Source organism: Otolemur garnettii, unplaced genomic scaffold, assembly GCF_000181295.1.
Source record: "Otolemur garnettii isolate 467f Iridium unplaced genomic scaffold, OtoGar3 scaffold00171, whole genome shotgun sequence".
NCBI lineage: Eukaryota > Metazoa > Chordata > Mammalia > Primates > Galagidae > Otolemur > Otolemur garnettii.
In genome coordinates, this window is record NW_003852566.1 from 2,673,454 (window position 1) to 2,697,428 (window position 23,975).

At 47.4% G+C, this 23,975-nt stretch overlaps 1 protein-coding gene across 2 annotated transcripts in view; it reads left to right on the forward strand.

Annotated features, from left to right (window-relative positions):
* EVC (EvC ciliary complex subunit 1) overlaps positions 1-23,975 on the forward strand; it is a 77,076-nt gene that overhangs the window by 8,152 nt on the left and 44,949 nt on the right. For both annotated transcript variants that reach the window (XM_012811637.2, XM_003800191.3), the window contains exons 3-10: positions 4,648-4,731; positions 6,284-6,516; positions 7,750-7,834; positions 13,279-13,377; positions 15,106-15,243; positions 18,354-18,512; positions 20,544-20,760; positions 22,169-22,317. In XM_012811637.2, coding sequence (XP_012667091.1) covers positions 4,648-4,731; positions 6,284-6,516; positions 7,750-7,834; positions 13,279-13,377; positions 15,106-15,243; positions 18,354-18,512; positions 20,544-20,760; positions 22,169-22,317 — 1,164 coding nt within the window. The remainder of the gene's footprint in view (positions 1-4,647; positions 4,732-6,283; positions 6,517-7,749; positions 7,835-13,278; positions 13,378-15,105; positions 15,244-18,353; positions 18,513-20,543; positions 20,761-22,168; positions 22,318-23,975) is intronic.

The window sequence follows — 23,975 nt, forward strand, 5'->3', positions numbered from 1 at the left end:
CCCTCCTGCCAGGCTAAGGGAACTGGTAAACAGTCCCCCCATAGAAAATGTGCTCAACAAGTGTTTGCAGAGGGGCCAAATCCTTTCTACCTCCCAGGATGGTTAATTCATCTTTCCTGTTAACTATTTAGTCCCCCCACCCCCATCCGCCACGATGCCCATGACCAAGCTAATAATTGGTAAGAATCGAGTTAATGATATGCCTGTCCCGGTGGCTGGCTCGTCAGAACGCCCTTGCTTTTGCAGCATTACCTTTTCAGAAATATGTAGCTAGGACTGTTTCGGCTCCATGAGTCCAGCTGCAACTCCTGTGTCCTCGGGTGTACAGAAAACCAGAGCATTGTGGTTCAAGCCGCTGCTCGAGTGAACTCTGTTTAATGAATAGCTCATCTCAGCCAAAAACAAACAAAATTCCAGGAGATTCTGAGGCATGCTACTCCACAGGCCGGCAGGGTCTCCCCCATCTGGTTCCTTTGCTTTGAAGGGAGGGAGAGGGACAGAGATGCATTTGTGTGTTCACTGAAAGGAACACCTTTATTTCGGTGAGCAAAATGGCTTTTCTCTTCCTGCAATTATGCTTTAACTAATTTTCTGAATAATTGCATTGCTTCAGGTGAAGGAATTTTATGCTGTACTTTGTGCTACAACTAATTTTCTAAATGATTGTATTGCTTCAGCTGGGGAGAATGTCAGAACTTGGAGGACATCTGAGCTTAGTAAGGAAAGCTTTAAAAACTAAAAACAGTGGCTTTTCTTCCAGCAGCAGAAAGAATCCTGCTCACTATTTGACTCCAGGTGCCAAGTGTTTCTACGTCCTTTCTCTCCTGGCAAAGCCGTGACAGTCCTTCAGCCAGCCTTCCAAGGGAGTGGAGTCTGCGGGTGGATAGGATAGGGGAGCCTCCCCACCAGCCGGGATTGTTTCCTATGCATAATCCCCTATTCTCCATCCCTAGGTGCTCCTATGGGTTGGAGTGGATCCTGCTCTGACATCTTTTTCTTCTTACAATTGTATTTTTGTTTTTCATCTCCGCTCTTAAGGATCAACTCCTGGCAGGAGAGACCACACTTTTCTATTCTCTCTGTCCTTCCTTTTCACCTCCATGTGTAAGAATTTAAACATTCATAGGACCTTTTGATTTTGCATCTCTCCCGTGAGCAAATGTGTCTCCAAAGGACACCTGGCCAGGCTGGTACCAGGGGCCTGTGCACTATATGGTCACCCGGAGCTGCACTAGGAAGGGCCTTCCCCCTGGCTGCTGGGCTCTGCTCTCACTATCTTGAAATTCTGAATCATTTTTAATTAGAACCCCCATTTTTATTTTGCACTGGGGCTCACAGATTATATAACTAGCCCTGAGATCAGCCTTTTTAATCTCACTGCTCTTCCTTGCTTTTGTACCAGTGTGTCACCAAGTCTTCAAGTAGAAAGTGGGAGCAGACTGGGCCTGTGCCCTCCAGTCAGAGGGAATTGGGGAGCTCTAAGATGAGCAGCCAAAGGAATTGTATATTTAAAAGATCATTCAGTTCCCATGTGGAGGATGCGTTAGAAGGCCTTGACCTCTGAGCCTTAGTTTTTCACTTGATAATAGTATAGACCTCTTCAAGCTGCCTGTTGTGTGATAATTAATTGAGGAAACATGGGGGGAGATATTTGCATGCTATGAATCTGACAAAGAGCTGATAACTAGAATTTACAGAGAACTCAAACTAATCAACAAGGAAAGAGCAAACAATCCCATGTATAAATGGGCAAGAGACGTGAACATAACCTTCACTGAAGAAGACAGACAAATGGCTAACAAAGACATGAAAAAATGCTCATCATCCCTAATCATCAGAGAAATGCACATCAAACCCACCCTGAGATATCACCCCACCCCAGTGAGAATGGCCCACATCACAAAGTCCCAAAGCTGGAGGTGCCAGCGTGGATGTGGGGAGAAGGAAACACATTTACACTGCTGATGGGACTGCAAACTAATACAGCCTCTATGGAAAAAAGTATGGAATATCCTCAAAGAGCTAAAAGTAACCCTTCCGTTTGATCCTGTAATCCCATTGTTAGGTATCTATCTAGAAGAGAAAAAAAAAATCATTTTACCATAGGGACATTTACACTGGAACATTTATCACAGCTCAATTTACAATTACCAAGACATGGACTCAACCAAGTGCTCATCAACCAGGAATGGGTTAATAAACGTGGAGTGCCATTCAGTCATTAAGGAAGACGGAGACTTTACATCTCTTGTGTTTAGCTGGATGGAGTCGAAGCACATTCTTCTTAGTAAAGTTTCGCAAGAATGGAAAAGCAAGTATCCAGTGTACTCAATACTAATATGAAACCAGTAGATAAACAACTGCATGCCACACGAGAGAAAAACACAATTAAATTTAAATGGGAAGGAAGGGGATTGGTGAGCTCTCACCTAATGGGCACAATGGAGGCACAATAGCACGCCGCCCGGGTGAAGGGCTCAACTACAACTTGAACTTCACCTAACAAATGCAAACAATGTAACCTAATCATCTGTACCCTTATATTAATCTTAAATAAATTTTTAAAAAATAAACTATAAATGAGCAAATATGCATAAAGTGGCCAGCACATAGTAGGCCTCAGTACAGAATGAGGAGCCAGTTCGGAAGCTACTGCAGCCCTTCAGGGTAGAAACGATGGAGTCCTAGTCCAGGGCCATGGATTTGGGAGCTATTTAGGAGATGAAGTTCATGGGGGTTGGGGTTGATTAGACGTGGGGGGTTGGGGTGACAAAGTGCCTCATATCTGACTTGAGTTCTGTGCACGGTAAAGCCGAGCCCAGGGGCCTTCTCTACTGAGATCCCACTTCAAATGGCACAGCTCTTCCTCTTGTTCTTAACATGCTGAAGGAGCCAGCATGGTGAGCATGGACCTGAAGCCAGCAAAGTCTTAGCTGTGTGGTCTTGGGCTCAGTTTCTCCATCTGAGAAGTGGAGACAGAAACCTCTCTGGCAGTGTCCTTGGAAGCCCAGGAGATTGAGTATGTTGCAGATCTCCCCCAAATCCTCTCCTCTAAGTCCATCCTGTGAGTCACAGGACATAGAGATAAATGACAAGAACCAGGCCCCAGTGGTCCTGCGCCTCTCACAGGCATCCCAGTGGCACTCTGCCTGGAGACATATGTGACCCCAGCACTGGGTCAGTGAGGGGGTGTTTCGGTGCCCCAAATGGTGAGCAAGCAAGCAATCGGTTCTCCTGTTCCCACAATAGGGTGTCTTACTCCAAGGTGAACTTTGCAATTGGAAATAAATCCTTCATTATGAAGCTCATTCTTCAAGATCTAATTGATAAGCTTTGAAATAGATGTGGATGCAGTTTTCATCAGTCAGCTTGTTCCAGTTGTTCAGGACAGATTTCCGATGGTCTGCAGAGCCAGCCTCCAGCTTGCCTGCCTGCTTGCCGTCCTTGCTGCTTGTTTTGGACGCATTTACTCAGCACTGACTTTGTAAAGTGCAGGGCAGGAGACAGATGCAGAGGGCGTGAGAATACAGGACAGCTACTTAGTTAAGAAACCAGGCAGGCAAATCTGAGCGGGTCATTTCGCCACTACAAGTAGTGGCCCATTGCTTGGCTTTCCCTCTGCCCCAGCAATTCAGCACAGCAGTTCTTGAACTTCTTGCATTAGGAAGGTTGAGAACCCCTAAGCTAGAGGTTATCCAGGTCTTGGGGGCAGATACTCTATATTTACTATCTGGGAAGATGGAAACTCAGAGAAGTTAAAAGTGGTTAACACAACCACTTCTGTTTAAGGGTCTAATCCAAAGTCTTGTGTGATATTGATTGCCACATGTGCTTATGCACTGGCAATGCTGAAGTTTTTTTATTTGTTTGCTTTTTCTACTTAAAAATGATTCCCAATTTGTTAGGAGATGCCTATTGATTATTTTCAATTTATTCATATCCTTATTTCTTCCAAAGCTGAAGAATTGGAATTAAATGAAGAATGTACCATTCTCTTTTGATAGCATCTGGTTGTCCATTCATCTGTCCATACACACATCTATCTGTCCGTCAGTCCGTCTACCCACCTATTTATGAATCCGTCCATCTTTCCATATGTTTATCAGTCTGTCCATCCATCAGCCTGTCCACCTATCCATCTGCCCATATGTCCATCTATCCATCCATCTGCCTGTCCATCCATCCTTCTAGCAAGTGAGCATTTACTTGTATATAAATGTGCCTACTCGGCTTGGTGCCCAAGTTCAGTGGTTAGGGCACCAGTCACATACACCAGGGCTGCCAGGTTCAAACCTGGCCTGAGCCTGCTAAACAACAGTGACAACTAGGACGAAAAATAGCCAGGCATTATGGCTGGTGCCTATAGTCCCAGCTACTTGGGAGGCTGAGGTAAGAGAATCATTTAAGCCTAAGAGTTGGAGGTTGCTATGAGCTGTGATGCCATAGCACTCTACCAAGGGTGATATAATGAAACTCTGTCTCAAAAAATAAAAATAAATACAATAAAATAAAAATAAATGTGCCTGCTGTGGTCCCTGTCCAAGGATCCTATTATAAGCAGCAGGATGTGGCATTTTGGAAACTCTTGGCGATTTATCCTTCATTTTTCAGAAGCCTTCTCATAACGTTGATTTCTCTCCTTACCAGGAAAGCCGGCGGCCTTCTAACAGCAATATCACTGCATTTGCCCTGAAGGCAAAGGTCATCTACCCCATCAACCAGAAGTTCCGGGTGAGTGTACTCAGCTTCGTCATAGAAATACAGTTAATGCAGTCATGTACTAAAAATTGGGGGGTTAGTGGAGGGATTAAATGGCAATCTGGTCCTAGTGAAGGGTAAGTTGACACTTTGAAATGGATCAAAACTTGGGGTTAATCCACTTATAGTGGGATGTTCAGGAACAGGGTATGTCCAAGGTAAGGATTTTGATCCTAATAAACTATGAGCAATAAAAGAAAAAGAAAAAAGAAAAAAGGCAAGGAAGTACCTAGGGAACCAGGTGCAGCAATGTGGCACAACACCCACCCTGCCCTTTAACACTGATACAAATTCTGATACTGACCCAGCCTGCAATATCAATTCACAGGCCGCTGGACTAACCCGGCAGCTGGCACATGCTGAACACATGTCGTGGGGCTGGCTTGGGGCTGGGTATTTCTCACGCGCTAGGCATTGCAGTGTGGCAGAGTGCCTGTATTGTCTTTACTTTGCATATAAGGAAACTGAGGCCCTCCCACAGTCCCGTACCAGGAAGTGGCTGAGCCACATTCAAACCTTAACCCTGGCTACTGCTCTTACACCCACAGCCAGGAGTTCCTGCCCATGGCTGGGGCTTTGCAGAGAGTGTTCCATGGTGTTTCTAGGAGCTCTCAGGCTGGGAAGCCAAAGAGTTCCAGTTCAAGGAAATGTAGGAAAATGCTGCCTACTCTCTAGGTGGTTGGGAGAATAAGCTCTGGGGTCCCATCAGCTCACTCCTAACTCCCATCTCTGCATCTCCTGTGTGGTCTGACTTCTCTGTGCCACAGTCTCTTCCTCTGTGAAATGGGAATAATGGGTCTGCCTCCTTAGCTTCACTGAGGATAGCACTGAAGACACACAAGGTCTCAGAGCGATGTGTGACGTCTTAGCACTTGGTACATGGTAGGTTTTTGAAATAATTATTAGCTTTGGAAGACAGGTAGGGCATATTGAAGGCTCTAAGAATCTCTACACCAAAGAAATTATTCCACTTTGTTTAATGCAGCCTTCCCCAAACTATAATTTTCCTATGGAACCCTCATGTGAGCAGTGACTGGTCATAGCTGAGGGAACTGCTCCTCAGAATGCACATTGGGAACCGCGTCCCTCACTAGCTATTTGGCGGGTGGATGACGGTCTTCTCCATCACCAACATGTGTGTCGTGGCTCTGTCACAGGCACCTCTGGTCAGTCTAGTCCAGCGGCCACTCAGTGAGTCACCATCACAGGTCACCCAGGTGTGTCGTGGCTCTGTCGTGGGCACCTCTGGTCAGTCTAGTCCAGCGGCCACTCAGTGAGTCACCATCACAGGTTACCCAGGTGTGTCGTGACTCTGTCGTGGGCACCTCTGGCCAGTCTACGCCAGTGGCCGCTCAGTAAGTCACCACCACATGTCACCCAGGTGTGTCTTGGCTCTGTCGTGGGCACCTCTGGCCAGTCTAGTCCAGCGGCCACTCAGTGAGTCACCACCACGTGTCACCCAGTCCTACAGTGAATCCGTGAGCCCTCTGTTGAATTAATAGCAATTTCCCTCCTGCCATCCCAGCCTCTGGCCGATGGGTCCTCTAACCCATCCCTGCATGAGAACATAAAGCAGGTGGTCCTGCCGCACCAGCCCGTGGAGGCCTCCCCTTCCAGCAGCCTGGGGAGCCTGAGCCAGGCCGGGAAGGACGACTGCAGCTCCTCATCCAGCATCCACTCGGCCACCAGCGACGACAGGTTTCTCAGCCGCACCTTCCTCCGGGTGAGCACCTTCCCCGAGGTGCTGGCCTATGAGAGGTAAGAACGGGAACGGTGGGTTGTACCATTGACAGAGGAGGAAGCAGAGGCCCAGAGAGGTCAAGGGACTCCACCAGGGACACACAGCGACCCAGTTAGAGCTGGGTCCCAGATGTGTTTGTCACTTACTATGGATGTTGGCTAACACTGGGATTATAGAGCCAGGATGGAGCCCTGCAGAGAAAGGACAAGGGGATCTTTTTGATCACTGACAGTCATTGCAACACACACAGCAGCTCTCTAGGCCATGTGCTGGGCAGAGCTCTAAGCACTTTACAAGGGCTGATTCCCTCTGGGGCACACAGCCCAGAGGGAGGGAGCCTGGGACCGGTTCAGTGATCAGTAAGTATTAAACCACAAATTAATCAATTCTTCCTAACAACCCTACAGCTAGATGTTATTATTGCCCCATTTCTTAAGGATTAAAGTGAGACACAGAGAGGCTGAATTGCTTGCCCAAGGTCACACTGCAGGGAGTGAAGGAACAGCTGGTTTGACCAGCCCAGGGTAGGGCCCCTCCTTGGCATGTTTGTGAACTGCTCCCGGTTCTCTATGTTCTGAAGCTCTGTAACTCCAGGGCTGGGATGAACCAGGGCACCTTCTTGTGCCAGAGCTCTGGAAAGAATGGGCTCACATCCTCGAACTTGCCATTGATCTTGAAAGTGGCTAGGAAAGGAAAGACTTTATTGAAATGGGGCCTTCTAGGACTGGCCAACCCTGACTTAGAATGGCTGTCTTTCAGCATTTGGACTTAGAGCATTTGCTTGTTATTTAAAACACTTTGCCTATGGGGAACATATGTCAGAGACCTTCATGTTCTGCCACTTTCCTGTCCCCCTCCATGACCCTGTGATGGCCACTCCATATCTCTGAGTCAGTTTGGTCATAAGAATGTCCCCATTATGGCATGAAGGGAGATGACAGTGTGATGACAAAGGTGAAAATGCTCCAGGAGGGAAGTCATTTTGTGTCTCTAGCCTCCCTCCTCTGTAGGTTTTATCTGGGATGCCCTAGGCAGCTGCAGCTCTCACACCAACTGTTGTCCCCTCCTGGTCATTAGTGGGTTTCCAACAGCTCATTTGATTCATTCTTAAGGAACCTCGGTGGGTGTTGGGGATGTGGCCCCAGCCAGGTGGGGTGTGGAGGCAGGACCCACTGTGCCTGGCACTGTGTCAACTCTCTGTGGCTCCACCCCAGACACTCTAAAGGTCTTTCTCTCCTTTTATTTTTCAGCATAGACATCGACCTGTGTGTCTACAGCCTTCACTTAAAAGATCTGCTGCATTTGGACACAGAGTTGAGGCAGGAAAAGCATGTGGTGGGTGGAAATATTTCCTTTTTCTTCCTTTTATGAGGACATAAGGCCCTTTGTGTGCACTGAGCTTCTGGGGAAGCTCTCCAGAAGGGGACATCAGTGAATACAGAGAGAGCTCAGGGAGTGGAAGGGTCAGGCCTGCTGTCGCAACCTTAACACACCAGCTGCTGCACTAGGAAAAAATCTTTTTCCTTGGGGCCGTAGTGTTTTATTAGGAAAATAGAATAAAACCTTCAAAAAGAAGTAATCAGAGAACACAGCCTGGCACATGTGGCATGCTTGGGCAGGCCAGCTGGGGCAGGGTGGCAGGGGTGGGGGAGACGGGCTGATTGTCAGGGAAAACCGTGACATGGACCTTCCCACCATCCACCAGTTCTGCCTGCTTTATAAGGCCCCAGGCTCAAAGCCAGCATGAGTTAAATACAACTCACGTGTTAATGTGTTAGCCAGAGTGGAGCACCTACACAGAAAGATGAGCACCTGGTCCCTGAGCACACACCCCCACCAGAAACGGAGGTCAGCAATGTTTAAAAGGGAACAACAATGTTTTCAAAGGAATGATGATAGTGATGATATTTTTGAGTGTGGATTTTACTAAGTGCTTGCTGTGTACTAGGTTCTGGGAGTATTAAACAGGTGATTACATTTAAACCTCAGGGCAACCCAGAGTGGTGGGTGCCATAACTATCTTCACTCTCTGCAGAGAAGGAAACTGAGGTACCATAGCAGGCCTTGCTAAGACCTCGAAAGCTGCAGGTGCAGAGCTGAGACCCAAAGTTCAGTGCCCATTATAGGCACATGTGCTCCAGGGAAGTGAGCGAGAGCATGGAGCTGTGGACGGCAGGAAAACAAGATTAGGCTTCACCAGACACTCACAATCTCTGATTGAATCAACCGTGGGTCTGAGCCGCAAGAGCCAGAGAGAGGAGTCCCACTATAGCCACAGAACACTCAAGGGGCTTAGCCCAGGCTTGGAGACCACAGGGGTTAAAAAGAGGAATTATCTCTCCCTGAGGCACATTCTCTGAATTGTTGAATGAGGAATGAGACCGGCAGAGGGAAGGGAGAGAGAAGGGTAGGCAGCAACAGAGAGAAACACAGACTGACATGCCCACAGGGCACTCTGTTACAAACTGGAAAAGTGTGAGAATGTGAACAGAAGAAAAGTTTGAGGCCAGCAGAGGTGGTTCATGAGGTTTAAGGAAAGACGCCGTCTCCGTGACATAAAAGTGCAAGGTGAAGCAGCAGGTGCTGATGGCGAAGTTGCAGTGAGTCACCCAGGAGACCGAGCTAAGATCATGGACAACGCTGCTGCTAACCAACAGATTTTCAATGTAGGTGAAACAGCTGACATCTAAGACTTTCATAGCTAGAGAGAAATCAAGGCCTGGCTTTAAAGGACAGGCTGACTCCCTTGTTAGGGCCTAGTGCAGCTGGTGACTTTAAGTAAAGCTGATGCTCATTTATCTTTCTGAAGGGCCCTTAAGAGTGATGCCAGATCTACTCTGTCTGTGCTTGTAAGTGGCCCAACAAAGCCTACATGACAACACATCGATTTGGTTTACTGAATATCTTAAGCCCACAGTTGAGACCTACTGTTCAGAAAAAAAAGTTCCATTTAAAGTATTACCACTTGGCTCAGTGCCTGTGGCTCAAGCGGCTAAGGCGCCAGCCACGTACACCTGAGCTGGTGGGTTTGAATCCAGCCCGGCCCCACCAAACAACAATGATGGCTGCAACCAAAAAATGGCCAGGCGTTGTGGCTGGTGCCTGTAGTCCCAGCTACTTGGGAGGCGGAGGCAGGAGACTCGCTTGAGCCCAGGAGTTGGAGGTTGCTGTGAGCTATGATGCCACGGCACTCTACCCAGGGGGACAGCTTGAGGCTCTGTCTCAAAAATAAATAAATAAATAAATAAATAAAGTATTACTGCTCATTGACAATGCATCTGGTCATCCAAGAGCTCTGATGGAGATGTGCAAAAAGATTGACGTTGTTTTTGATCCTGCTGACACAGCATCCCTTCTGCAGCCCATGGATCAAGGAGTAATTTTGACTTAACAAATACTGTCAGGTGTTTCTTATTTAAGAAATACTGCAAGCCTTTAGGATACTGATGGGGAAGGATTGCTTGAGGCCAAGAGCATGACCCCAACTCTACAAAAAATAGAAAAATAAGTGAGGCATGGTGGCTTATGCTTGTAGTCCGAGCTACTTAGGAAGCTGAGCCAAGAGGACTGCTTGAGTCCAGGAGTTTAAGGTTACAGTAAGCTATGATGGCACCACTGCACTCTAGCCCTGGTGACAGAGTGAAAGGAAGGCAGGGAGGGAGGGAGAGTTACATTTTCTAAGGCTGTAGCAGCCATCGCCACTGATGGATCTGGGAGAATTCAAATCTTCTGGAAAAGATTCACCATTATAGATGCCATTGAGAATCTTCATGATGAGGTCAAAATATCAACAAGAGTTTAGAAGTTGATTCTAGTCCTCGTGGATGATGTTGAGGGGATGGAGAAAGCCACTGCAGATGTGGTAGAAATAGTAAGAGAACTAGAATTAGAAGTAGAGTCTGAAAGATGGGACTGAATTTCTGTAATCTCATGATAAAACTAACAAATAAGAAGTTGCTTCTTATGGAGCAAAGAAAGCTGTTTCTAGAGACGGAATCTTCTCTGGTGAAGATGCCGTGAACATTGCTGAAGTGAAAACAAAGGATTTAGAACATTACATTTAGTTGGTAAAGCAGTGGCAGGACTTGAGAGAATTGACTCCAATTTTGAAAGAAGTTCTGCAGTGGGTAAAATGATATCAAAGAGTATCGCATGCTACAGAAAAATTTTCCATGAAAGAAAAACTCAATCAATTCACAGTTGTCTTGTTTTAAAAAAGTGTCACAGCTTCTCCAACCTTTAAGCAACTACCCACCCTAATCAGGCAGTAGCTGTCAACACTGAAGCAAGACCCTCCAGCTACAAAAAGATTATGACTTCCTAAAGGGTCAGATGACTGTTAGCTTTTTTTTTTAAGCAATAAAATATTTTTAAATTAAGGGGTATTGCATACTTAATAGACTGCAATCTACTGTAAATAAAACTTCCTATGTGGTGGAAAACCAAAAATGTGTGTGACTATTGCAATATTCACTTCATTGCAGTGATCTAGAACCAATTCCACAATATCTTTGTGGTATGCCTGTGCTACTTTTGCACCTTAATTTGAGTTATTTAAAAATTAGCATTACTGAAAGGGATCAGATGAGAACTGTCACATTACTGATTCAGTTTGGGTCACAAAGAAGCATCTTGAGAAAAGGATGTTACCTTATATTATATCTGGCTTTAGTGGAAGGCCAGGACACTATCTTCTTCTTCGAGACCACAGAGAGCTCTGCGTTCGAACCTCAGTTCCGTCCCTCCTCTAGGCTATGCAGCATGAGGCAAGTTGTACAGCTTTCTTAACTGGGGAGGGGGCCTTGATTTTAAAATAGGGAAAGTTGTACCAACCTCCTCATACACAGTAGAGATCACGTGATAGTATGTGTTATCTATCTGTGTGTATATACATATGTATGTCTGTATGTATATATATACACACACACATATACATACTAGCTGGCCACAGAAGCATGCTTAACAAACCTGAGCCCATTAACACAGGATCAAAAGCCGTGGCCCTTAAGTCAGATCTGCACAGGCCTACTTGTTTCCATGTCGCCTGTACCTGCGTCCATGCTACAGCAGCATAACTGGATAGTTGCAAAAGAAACCATCAGGTCTACAATGCCAGAAAATGTTGGCTGTATGGCCCTTACTAAAATAGTTTGCTAACTATTGCACTAAAAAATGTCTTGTCGTGCAATTTTGTCTAAACGATCTTTGGTAAAGATGTAAAAGCAATTCAGTAGAGGAATGATAAGCTTTTCAATAAATGGTACTGGAGCAATTGGATATTCATAAGCAAAAAAAAAAAAAAAAGATTCTCAACCTAAGCCTCACACTTTACATAAAAATTGGCTCAAAACAGATAATATATTTACATGTACACAATAAAACTATAAATATTTTAGGAAAAAATGTAGGGAAAACCTTTAGGATGTAGACTTAGGCAAAGAGGTTTTATGATTGACACCAAAAGCATGACCCCCCACAAGAAGGAAAAATTAATTAATTGGACTTTGTCAAAATTAAAAAGGTTTTGCTTTGCAAAAGACTTTATTAAAGAGGATAAAAAGAGAAACTACAGAGTGAGAGAAAATATTTGCAAACCACATATCCAGCAAAGAAAGTCCTACAATGTTTCCCCAAAAATAAGACACTGTCTTATGTTTATTTTTTCTCAAGAAGACACACTAGGGCTTATTTTCAGGGGATATCTTCCTCTCCCTCCCAAAATGCCCATCACTAGGTCTTAGTATCGGGGTAGGGCTTATATTTAACAAATGCATAGAAATCCTTCTAGGGCTTATTTTATGAGTAGGTCTTATTTTCGAGGAAACATGGTAGTACCTAGAATACACAAAGAACTCTCAGAACTCATCTAAAAAAAGAAAACAATGTAACTAGAAAATGGGCTAAAGACATGAACATACATTTTTCTAAAAAATGGCAAATAAACACATAAAAGATGTCAACACTTTTAATCCATTAGGGAAATGCCAGTTAAAACCACAGTGAGATATCATTACACACCTGCCAGAATGACAAAAATCAGACCGTGACAGCACCAAATGAAATGATCACTCATAGATTGCTGGGGGGATGGAGAATGGTACAGCCACCCCGAAAAACATTTCAGCTATTTCTTCCAAAATTTGACATGTACTAACTGGAAGACCCAGCAGTTGCGCTCATGGACATTTATCCCAGAGCAGTTTACTTTCACAGAAAAGCCTGTACGTGAGTGTTCACAGCAGCATCACGTGTAATAAGCCAGTCCTGGAAACAGTCCCACAGTGGGTGAATGGGTAAGCAGATGGTGGAGACAGCGTCCTCTGGATTTTCCTGGGTATCCCCACTTACAGGAGGGTCCTTCTTGGTCTAAGGGATGTTTCCATCTGTTGAGACAGAAGGCGAGGTAGATGGCTGCACATATCCCACTTTCATACAGTGGTCCATTGATTCTTTCCTCATGGAAGCAGCCCCCCCCCTTACCCTTCTGTATTTCCTTGATCTATATGGAAATGGGGAATGTGGAGGCCTTGCATGGAGTAGGCATCCAAGTTGGTTGAATCAATGAGTAAAGAAAAAACGAAGCATACTTTAGCAGCTTCACAAAAATGTGATCAATTATAAGCCATACTTATGATTCATTACATGAGGACCTTTCCTATAGCAAAAAGTAAGTGTGAAGAAAGGGACAGAGAGAAGACAGGAAAGAGAACAGGGAAGGGAGGAAGAAAGACGCCATGGTTTAAACCTCTTTCTTGTTATCTTTGCTGTTTTGACAATAGATGTTTATTCAGATTCTTAAAATGTGCCTCCTTGAACTTCTTCCTAAAAAGAAATCTGATGATGAATTGTACCAGAAGATTCTTTCAAAACAAGAAAATGTAAGTAAGTCTTCAACCTGTATTTCAAGGTAACTTAAAACATAGTTTATCAGAATGTGTAATACGTATGATATGGACATATTTTTTCTTCATATATAAAAATAATTTATTACAATATATACTTTTTAACACAATGTTACATATAAAAGTATGGAACAAATATAAAAATGACGATATCTGGGTGGCTTCTGTAGCTTAATGGGTAGGGTGCTGGCCACATACACCAAGGTTGGCAGATTCGAACCTGGCCCAGGCCAGCTAAAACAATGACAAATGCAGCAAAAAAAATGGGCATTGTGGCGGGCACCTGTAGTCCCAGCTACTTGAGAGGAGGCTGAGGCAAGAGAATCACTTGAGCCCAGGAGTTTGAGGTTGCTGTGACGCCACTGCACTCTATCCAGGGTGACATAGTGAGACTCTGTCTTTAAAAAAAAAAAATGACAATATCTCTTATTACAATTTGGAAAAACGTTTATTGCAGACAAAGAGAAGAATGTTGGTCATATCTACCACTCAGAGGCAATCTTAATTAATATTATTTTCTGGACCAGTTTGGAACATTTTAAAAGATATATCTTATTTATTGGTTCAAGCTGTTTATCCTTCTTTGCATTCTACTCATCTCAGTCTTTCATAGAAAGTTAATATTGTTTCACGTGCAGTAAAAGAGTCAGGGCTTGGAGTCTAGCACGTCCAGGTTGGTGTCCTGGTTCTGTCTTTTATAAGCTCGCAGACTCTCAGTTTTTTTCTTTGTGCAGTGGGATAATTCCTATCCTGTGGGGACGCCAGAGGGAGGGACAGAAATGCACGTGATGCAGAGGAATCGATAGACTGTGAATACGTGACAGCTTTCCTCATTATCATCCCCGCAGCCACCATCACAGTCATCGCCTTTGTCATCTTCATCAGCACCGCCATCATTTTCTTCAGTGCCACTACCATTACTGCCACTGCTGTCACCATCTCCCTCATCATGACATTGCTGCCATTGTCATCACCATCACGGCTTTCATCTTTGTTGTTGTCACCATGTCACCATTCTTGTCCCTGTCATCACCACCGTCATCGTCACACTCATCTACAGCATTGTCATCATCCTCGTGACCACCACCCCCTCTTCCTTCTCACTGCCATCAGCATGACCCAGCATCTTCACTGTCACCACTGTTGTCAGCGTCAGTGCTGTCATCACCCTCGCTCACCATCCTCACCCCCATCACTGTGTACGGTCACCACCTCTCCAGCATCCTGCTCCTTTGCCACCACCACTGCCACCGTCTTCCTCATTGTCATTATTATAATCACACCCTCCTTATGCTCCTCCTGCTCCTAGACCATCACCACGACCTTTCTCCTCCTCGTCATCATCACTGTCATCACTCCGGTCACCACCCCTCCATCATCCTCTTCCTCCTCCTCCCACCACAGCTACCATAGTTTTGTCATCATCATCATTATCATTGCTATTGGCATCACTCTTGTCACCACCACCACCATCATCTTCTGCATCGGGGACAGGGTGATAGAGAAGAAAATAATTAATGAGAAGAAAATAATGAGAAAACTAAGTTTTTCTTATCAGTCCTTTAATGGGACAATGCCTAGAGCATTTAATTGTTGTTAAGAACAATTTCACAATAGTGTTGTGGAAAAAACATCTATTCCTCTAGAATTTAAAACAAATTTAATTTTTTTTCTTAGTTTATTTGCTTTTTCTTTTTTCTCCAGGATTTGGAGGAGTTAGAAAAGGGACTTCAGGTCAAACTGTCAAACACAGAAATGCTGGGTGCTGGTGACTCTGAATACATCACTCTGGCAGACGTGGAAAAGAAGGAGAGAGAATATTCTGAGCAGCTAATAGATAACGTACGTGACAGACTCCTTCCTGTACAGACACCTTGATTTCCGGACAGTTAAACTGGCTGGATTAAAGAGATGATACTTGACAGCATGTGTAATACTTGAATTCCCTGTCACATTCCGCCACTAAGACAGGCTCCAGTTTCTAAAGCTAAGTGATAGAGAACGTGAAATTACAGAGCAAATATTTACAAAGAGAAATTTGCTTTTTATGTAATGAATTATGCTGTTTGTATGTCAGATTGCTCTTTCTATCATTCAAAGCAAAGATGGCGTAGCCCTCCATGTGACAGTATTCTGCCCTCTGGGGTGGGGCAGGTGCTAGCTGCTGACTTCCCAAACCCCGGGCATCGTTCAGAAAAGCATGTTTTAAATCCCAGAAAGAAAACCTCCCCCCAAATATCTCTTCTTCTGGGTTTCACCACCCCTTGTTCATTTACCTAATAAACATTTGCTTGGTGCTATATCTTTGCCAGGCTTTGTGCAGGGCCCTGGGAATTCAAAATTGACACAGATGTGGCTGTTCTCACAAGAGATCTGCACGGTGGCAGATGAGGACTTTGTGGGTAGATGTGTTGGGATAGGAGGTTGCAGAGGAGAAGTGAGGAAAGCACAGTGGAAGGAGTTCCTCTCACCTCAGGCTTAGGAAGGTCTCCACAGAAGAAGGACCCATCGAGAGGCTAGGTGGCGGAAGCGTGGGTGCTGCCTGGTATGTGGGCAGAGACAGGAGCTGGGGAGGGCTGGGCAGTGGGTAGTGGCAAGAGAAAGCTGAACAGATCCAGCCAGAGGGCTTGCATCTTATACCAGGGAGGTGGGAGTCCCCGAAGGTTCAAGGTGGGGGATGGCCCGGTTCAGGTTCTGTTTCAGGAGTGCCACTCGGGCTGCTGAATGGAGGGTAGTAAAGAATGTTGGGCTAGGTCAGCAGGAACTTCCCTAAGAGGTAGGGATGGAGAGGTAAGGAAAAATCCAAGAGCTGACTTGGGGGTATGTCTTGGGGCGGCACCTGGGCAGAAATAGGGTGCAGAAGGCCAGTAAATAAGGGGTAAATAAGGACCCCAGAATAAGATGTAAGTTAGGAGGGAGATGGTAAGCCCAGTTTCAGCATCTTGAGTGGAGAAGCCTGGGGCTACAGGGTCTCCGTGAGAGCCCAGGTTGGAGAACCAGGAGGTTAAGAATGTTCTTAGAACCATGGGCCGGGCTGAGGTGGCTGCAGAAGAGGGTTGTGCCCAGATCCCAGTGCTCCACAGCCTCCCCACGCTGTGTGCAGCACCTTGTCTGTGTCCACATTTTTCAAGAAGTTTTATAATTTTCGGAAGATTCTCCAAAATGGTGGTGACCACCAAAAATGGAGATGCCTCTGGCCTAGGAATGTTTGTGTGAAATGAGAAGAAAAAGCAGCCTGGTGTCCAACTGTGGAACCTGCCAGTGTTTAAGGAGGCGGCATCATGGAGGGATCAGGACAAGAACACAGAGGAAGGACGGATGGCACTTAGAGGAAGCAGGAGAAAATCGTGTCAGGCATCAAGGGGATCCAGAGTTTATCAGCAGAACGGGTGTGCAAGAGGTGACAGTGGCAGTCTTTAGGCTTGTGACAGGTGGAAGGCTGGTCATTCAATGGGGCAGAGGGGCAGAAGCAGGGTGAGAGCTAAGAGGGGAAGCCACACCAGCGAGAGGGCCCTCTCCACAGGGGCAGGCTTGCTCAGCACAGCTAGGTGGACTGAGCAGTTAAGGCCAGCCCAGTGGAAGGGTTAGAAGTGCTGTGACCTTCAGTCACAGCAACAAGATCAGCATGAGTGTCTGCTGCTAGTAACCCCTGTCCCTCACCCATGCCCTGTCCAGCTAGAAGTGTCCATTTCAGTGTCTGAAAGGGCAAGCCCAGATGAAGAAAATCTCAGTTGTGGAGTTAAATAGACTGGACTCCAATCCTGATTCTAATTAGTTCGGTGACATTTGATGAGTCACCTAACTCTTCCAAGCCTGTTCCCACGCGCTCCCAATACTTATTTTATCTGGATCCTGCCTGTGTGAAGCCCAGAGCACAGTGTGTAACCTGTATACCATGGAGGAAGCTGTCAGGGATCTTGTTCTGGGAGCTCTGATGGGTGGCCATGACGTAAATTAAACCCCTACGTTCTCAGGCACTTGGGCATTCCCACCTCTGCTCCTGATAAGACGGGTGGAGGAAGGAAAGAGATTTTTTTTAATTTTTTAATTTTTTAATTTATTAGATCATAATTGTGTACATTAATTCTATCATAGGGTACAGTGTGTTGCTTCCATATGCAGTTTGGAAAACTCTCATCCAACTGGCTAACATAGCCATCATGTCCTTCTCATAATTGTTGTGTTAAGACATTTATATTCAACCTTCAGACAAATTCACCTGTACCCAAATAGGATAGATCATAGGCGTGATCCCCACAATATCGTTCTCTTCACCCCTCCTCCCCCCTCCCCTCCCCCTCCCCTTTCCCTGTAGTCTAGGGCTCCATTTGGATTGTAGCTTTCCTAAGATAGCTAACAATTAGTTTATAATAGTGTTGAGTACATTGGATACTTTTTCTTCCATTCTTGAGATACTCTGCTAAGGAGGACATTTTCCAGCTCCATCCATGTAAACATGAATGAGGCAAAGTCTCCCTCTAGGAAAAAGATTTTTAAGCAAAATGTTTTCATTCATGGTCAGCATCATCTCTGCCAGATTGTTCTTTTGTACTTTTAGGTCAATAATTAATGTTTAAATGGCCTTTGGTTCTTTTATTTCCAGGACGCGTTTAACCTTTTAAAGATCCCGGGGCTTCCAGGAGCCCATTGCCACATTTCAGGTGCCTCCCGATGGAGATCATGACCTGGCTGAGGGTCTTTAGGCAGAGGACCTCCTTGCTTTCCTGCCTTATCAGTGGCACACTGGTGTTTACTGAAAAGCCAACTCAGTGAACGGAGGAGGGACCTCTCTGTAGAATGAGATTGTTGCCGAGATAAACTCCCTGAAGTTGTAGGGTTGTTTATAACCTCTCCCTGCAATAAGGAGTGAATTGTAATTCCCAAGCATGAACCATTTTGCTTTCTTAAATAAGCTTTCTCCTCCACTTCTTACTCCACCTGCTCTCTCACAGATGGAAGCTTTCTGGAAACAGGTGGAAAACATCCAGCACTTTCTTGTGGACCAGTTTAAGTGTTCCAGCACCAAAACCCAACAGTTCATGACAATGCTGACGGAAAGAATGATTGCAGCCGAAGGGCTGTTGCATGATTCCCAGGATCTGCAGACCCTGGTAATGATGGAGGGGGTGGGAAGGGAACAAGAAGATACTCAAACCAGATGGAATCCCAGCCTTGAAACACCTATGAGATCACTTTTGTGTTGTAGCTGGGGCTATAGATCCCCAACAGAAAGCAGTGAATTCATCCATCCGTCCACCCATCTGTCCATCTATACGTCCATCCATCTGTCCATCCATCCTTCTGTCCATCCATCCACCCATCCATCTGTCCATCCATCCACCCATTCATCTGTCCATCCATCCATCCACCCATCTGTCTGTCCATCCATCCACCCATCAATCTGTCTGTCCATCCATCCATTCATCTGTCCATCCATCCATCCACCCATCCATCTGTCCATCCATCCACCCATCCATCTGTCTGTCCATCCATCCATTCATCTGTCCATCCATCCATCCACCCATCCGTCTGTCCATCCATCCATCCACCCATCCGTCTGTCCATCCATCCATCCACCCATCCGTCTGTCCATCCATCCACCCATCCATCTGTCTGTCCATCCATCCATTCATCTGTCCATCCACCCATCCATCCATCCATCCACCCATCCACCCATCCGTCTAACTGTCCATTCATCCATCTATTCCTCCAGCCAGCCAGCCAGCCATCTGTCCATCCATCCAGTAAGGGAAGTTCTGGCCAGCTCAATGTTCCTGCAACCTAGTATACTTGTTCTCAAACCTAAAATCATACATTGAATTTATCTGGGGAGCTTTAAATAGTGCTGATCCACAGGCCCCAGATGAGCCCCTACCCCAGAGAGTTTGGCTTAACCAGGCTGGGGTGCAGCCTACACATTGGGGCATTTGGAGCTTCTAGATAATGACAGTGAGCAGCCTATCTGACACCCACTGGTGTAAATGGAGCATCAGTTTGCTCTCCCGACTGCCTGTGTGTCACCTGGGGAGTTTTAAATAATGCTAGTGCCTGGGTGTCACCCCTGAGGCAATGGTATCGTGGGTTTTAAAACTCCCAAACTACTCCCATGAGAGGTCAGGGATATAAACACTGGTAGAGAGGAACCTGCGAATCCTGCTGCCTAGAGCTATGCTTCCCGCCAGGTGACCCGCAGTACCCACCCTGCCCACCCCACCCCTGCACCTCCACTTACCCTCTCATGCCCTGTAGGGGTCACTGTCAGGTTTGTTGACTTAGAGGAGGGGCAGGCTCAGAGCAAGGCTGGGCTTTCTGCAGGAAACCTCAGCAGTCCTGTCCATTAGGGATTATCCTTGCCCAGGTCTCATGCTGCTGGAACTCAAACCACTGCAGCTCAGCACACAGGAGGTGCAGGGCTGGGTGGGGCACACGGGCGACTTGGAGTAGGGATCAGGGAGGGTGGGGGTCAACAGGGAAGGGCCCCAGAGCCCACGTGGCTAACAAGGACCTGGCAGGTAAGGGAAGCAGAGAGGGTGGAAGCTGGGCAGCCAGGAGCAGGCGGGCGTGTGGCTTGTGCCTTGTACCCAGGTTTTTTGGCATGAGTCTGATAGACAGAGCCCCTGACAGCTGTGTCAGCATCTCTGAAGGGCCCCCATCTGCCACAGGAAGGCACAGTGTATGGGGCGGGGTGGAGGCTGGGGAGCAGGATCAGGCTGCGGCTGTGGTGCAGGACAGAGGTGACCTCGGCTACAGGAGGTGCTGAAACCCCATGTCTCCATCTGTTCCAGGCTCCTTGGCCACCTCTGCTCAACATCTTCCATTTTCCCCAGTGTCCCTGAGATGATAAAGTGGCAGGTGGGGAGGGCCTAATGTGGAATCTGACCACTGGGGGAGGGACAACTGTAAGAAAGGCAGGTTTTCCTCTCCCTTTTTTATTGCAAGAGTATTTTGGGTTACTTCCCATAGGAGAGACCCGCTGTGCAGTGCACAGGGGGTACTAAGCACCATTCGTGTGTTACCCAGTGTCTGGCTTCGGCACCGCAGGACAGGCATTCTTATCCCACTGAAGGGACAAGACAGAGGGTTTCTTCCTGGCAGCGCCGGCCTGGTGCCCAGGCCATGGTCCCGTGTGCTTCTCCTTGCAGGGGACCCTGGACAGGACAATGGGGCGGATGCACATGGCGAAAGTGATCGAGGCCCTGAGGCTACAGATCCAGGAGGAGGCCAGGTGCCGCCTAGACGCCATCGCCCGCAGCCTGGAGCTGCTGACCGTCAAGGGGCAGCTATCTGGGCGGCAGAAGGAAGAGCTGCTGACTCAGCAGCACAAGGCCTTCTGGCAGGAGGCAGAGCGCTTCAGCAGGGGTGAGTGCATGCGGGCACCGTGAACTGGGATGCCTGGGCTGGGCTGCTGGCAAGGGTCAGGAGACAGGAATGGTGCCCATGACTCTGAGTACAGGCTGCCCTCCGCTCCTCCTCTACAGACCTAGCCAGGCAGCTTCTCCAGGACTGACCTACCTGCTCTGCACAGCAGTCAATGAGGGCCACTGCTGGGGCGGGGGCCACCTCCTCCCTGTTCTCACCAGGGATTCAGGCCAAGGAACAGTCAGAGGGGCAGTGGACGGCCTCCCACTAGGAATTTTTTTTTATTAAGTCATAGCTGTGTACATTAATACTTTCATGGTCTACAGTGGGTTGTTACTGTATACAATTTGGAATACTTTCATCCAACTGGTCAACATAGCCTTCATGTCATTTTCTTAGTTGTTGTATTAAGACATTTATATTCTACATTTAGTAAGATTCACATGTACCCTTATAGGATAAGTCATAGGCGTGATCCCACCAATCACCCTCCCTCCACCCATCTTCCGCCCTCCCGTCCCCTCCCTTTCCCCTTTCCCTGTATTCTTGGGCTAAAATTGGGGTTATAGTTTTCCTACGATAGCTATAGATTAGTTTCATAGTAGGGTGAGTACGTTGGATATTTAATCTTACATTCTTGAGATACTTTGCTAAGAAGAACATTTTCCAGCTCTATCCATGTAAATATGAAGGAGGTAAAGTCTCCATCTTTCTTTAGGGCTGCATAGTATTCCATGGTGTACATATACCATAATTTATTGATCCATTCATGGGTTGATGGGCACTTGGGCTTCTTCCATGACCTAGCAATTATGAATTGGGCTGCAATGAAGATTCTGGTACAAATATCTTTATTGTAGCGTGATTTTTGGTCTTCTGGATATATACCTAGCGGAGGAATTATAGGATCAAATGGCAGGTCTATTTTTAGCTCTCTAAGTGTTTTCCAGACTTTCCAAAAGGGACGTATTAATTTGCAGTCCCACCAGCAGTGTAGAAGTGTTTCCTTTTCTCCCACTAGAAATTAATGTAGAAAAGGCCAGAAGTGACCTGTGTCACTCTGAAGCAGCCCCTGGTTCTGCCAGAGTCATGTGGCCCTGCTGAAGGGGGTTCGTAGGCAAGAACCAGAGCCCATTGTGGTTAAGCTGCCTGAGTGTCCCCACAAGCGCCTGCCCTGAGGCCAACCCCAGGACATGGGTGGGGCAGGGATCATCTTAGAGGGTGTCAGGACTTAGTCAGGGTCACACTGTTACTGGGACCCACAGGAGGAACCTAGGGCTGTCACTGGTAGGGCAGGCATCATCCCTGTAGCCAGTGCCAGTGTCCTCACCCCCGGGGCAGAAGAACACATGAGGGTCCCCACTGAAAGTCTTGCTGGGAGAGTCACTTCTTCTTATTTCCATTTCAGAGTTTGTCCAGCGAGGCAAAGAGCTGGTCCAGGAGTCTGTGGCTCACCAGGCTGAGGGGACAGCAAAGCTCACACTGGCCCAAAAAGAGAAGCAGAGAAGCTTCCTCTCTGAGACTCAGCTGCCCACCGACCCAGAGGAGTTCCTCAAGGTGATGCACACCCCCAGTTCCAGGGCACACAGAGGATGGTGGCCGGGTAGTGGCTCAGTCTCTGTCACTGTACCCAGGACGCCAGAGGCATCCATCAGACATGAGGTTGGCTCCCTGCCATCCAAGTGTTAGCTGAGTAGCCACAGCCCAGTCTCTTCACCTTGACCCCCGGCTTCCTGGTCTGCAAGGTAGTGGTGAGAATCACACTGCTCTAACAGGGCTGCCAGGAAGAGGAGGTGGGAAAATCACAGAGAGGGCCTGGCCGAGCACCAGCACCCAGCAGGGGCTCCACAGAGGGCAACCCCCTGCCATGGTGCAAAGGCAGTGTTGTAGGGGCCAGATGGGACTAGCGTACCCCCAAGAGTAAGGCAGACTCACACACAGAGATAGCCCCCTCGTGGGTCAGCTACAAGGCCTGTAGGAGGGGGCAGTCTCAGCCCTGCACTTGGGATTGAGTAGGCAGGACCAGGAGGTGGCCAGGCTGGAAGATGCCTGTGGTCTTGCCTGGGAGTAGGCAAAGGTGACCTGCAGAAGGACAGGAAGCAAAATGTCACCCTCCTCAAGGGAAGAGGATCAGGCAGTGCCAGCACAGGCTGGAATGACCCAGAGGGAGAGAACAGAACTCTTTTGCTCTGTGTGTTTTCCCCAGTGACGGTCTGGGGACAGGGGAGGGACTGCTTATCAGTGACCTTCTTCCATGGGAGCTAAGTGCTGACCACTGGGCCCAGCCATATCTGGGTCAGGTGCTGACTCTGCTGCTGAATAGCAAGTGACCTTGGGCACGTGGCATAGCGTCCTGGCCCTCAGCTTTCTCATCTGTGAAATGAGTGAGACAGTGCCTACATCACAGTGTAGTTAGGATACAGTGAGACCACGTAGCCCTAGCTGGACTGTTTCTGTGGGTCCTGCCCTGCGTTAGCACCTGCCTGGTGCATCTCAGCTCTGCCAGGCAACAGTGAGACTGTGTCTGGGTCTAGCCTCCGCCCAGAGCACAGCCTGGGAGCCCTCCTGGTAGTGGTAGCAACACCCCTTTAGAAAGCCAACAGAGCAGAGGCTTCTAGATCCCTGGTCTAGCCGCCCCCACCCCAGGGAGCACCTTTCTGGCTCAGGGCTTCTGTCTGCCACAAGGGTGGGAGGTGGCTGTTTCTGTGTTTGAAAAGACACATTTGAAATGAGGAAGATTATCAGCTTGTTGTTACTGTGAGATTTCTGGGCCCCTGTGCTTATCATCACATTGCTCAGTGGGAGTGTAGAGGGGGACAAGATGCGAGAATAACCCCTGTGTCCCAGGGCCTCAACACAGGGCACACACTGCTGTCCTGGAAGTGCAGGACGCAGGCAGGGTGGGATGAATGAAGGGAGGAACAAGTGAATGAATGCAGGAATGACAGTGTGAGTGGGCAGGTGGGCTGATGGGCAACAAGCTCTCTGGCACGTTCGGGGCCTCCCATCCATTCCTGCTCCCTGCCCTCCCTCTCCCATTGCCTGGCCGGGTCCTGCCCTTCTGTCTTGCTGCTGCTGCTCCTCCAGCCTGGCTCCCACCTCCCTTCAGGGACCGTTCCTCATTCTTAAAGACCCATCTGATGCCCCAGCCCCTTATTGAGCAGGGATCTGCACCTCTGTCCTCCTGCCCTGCCACACCATGTCCCTTTGGCTAT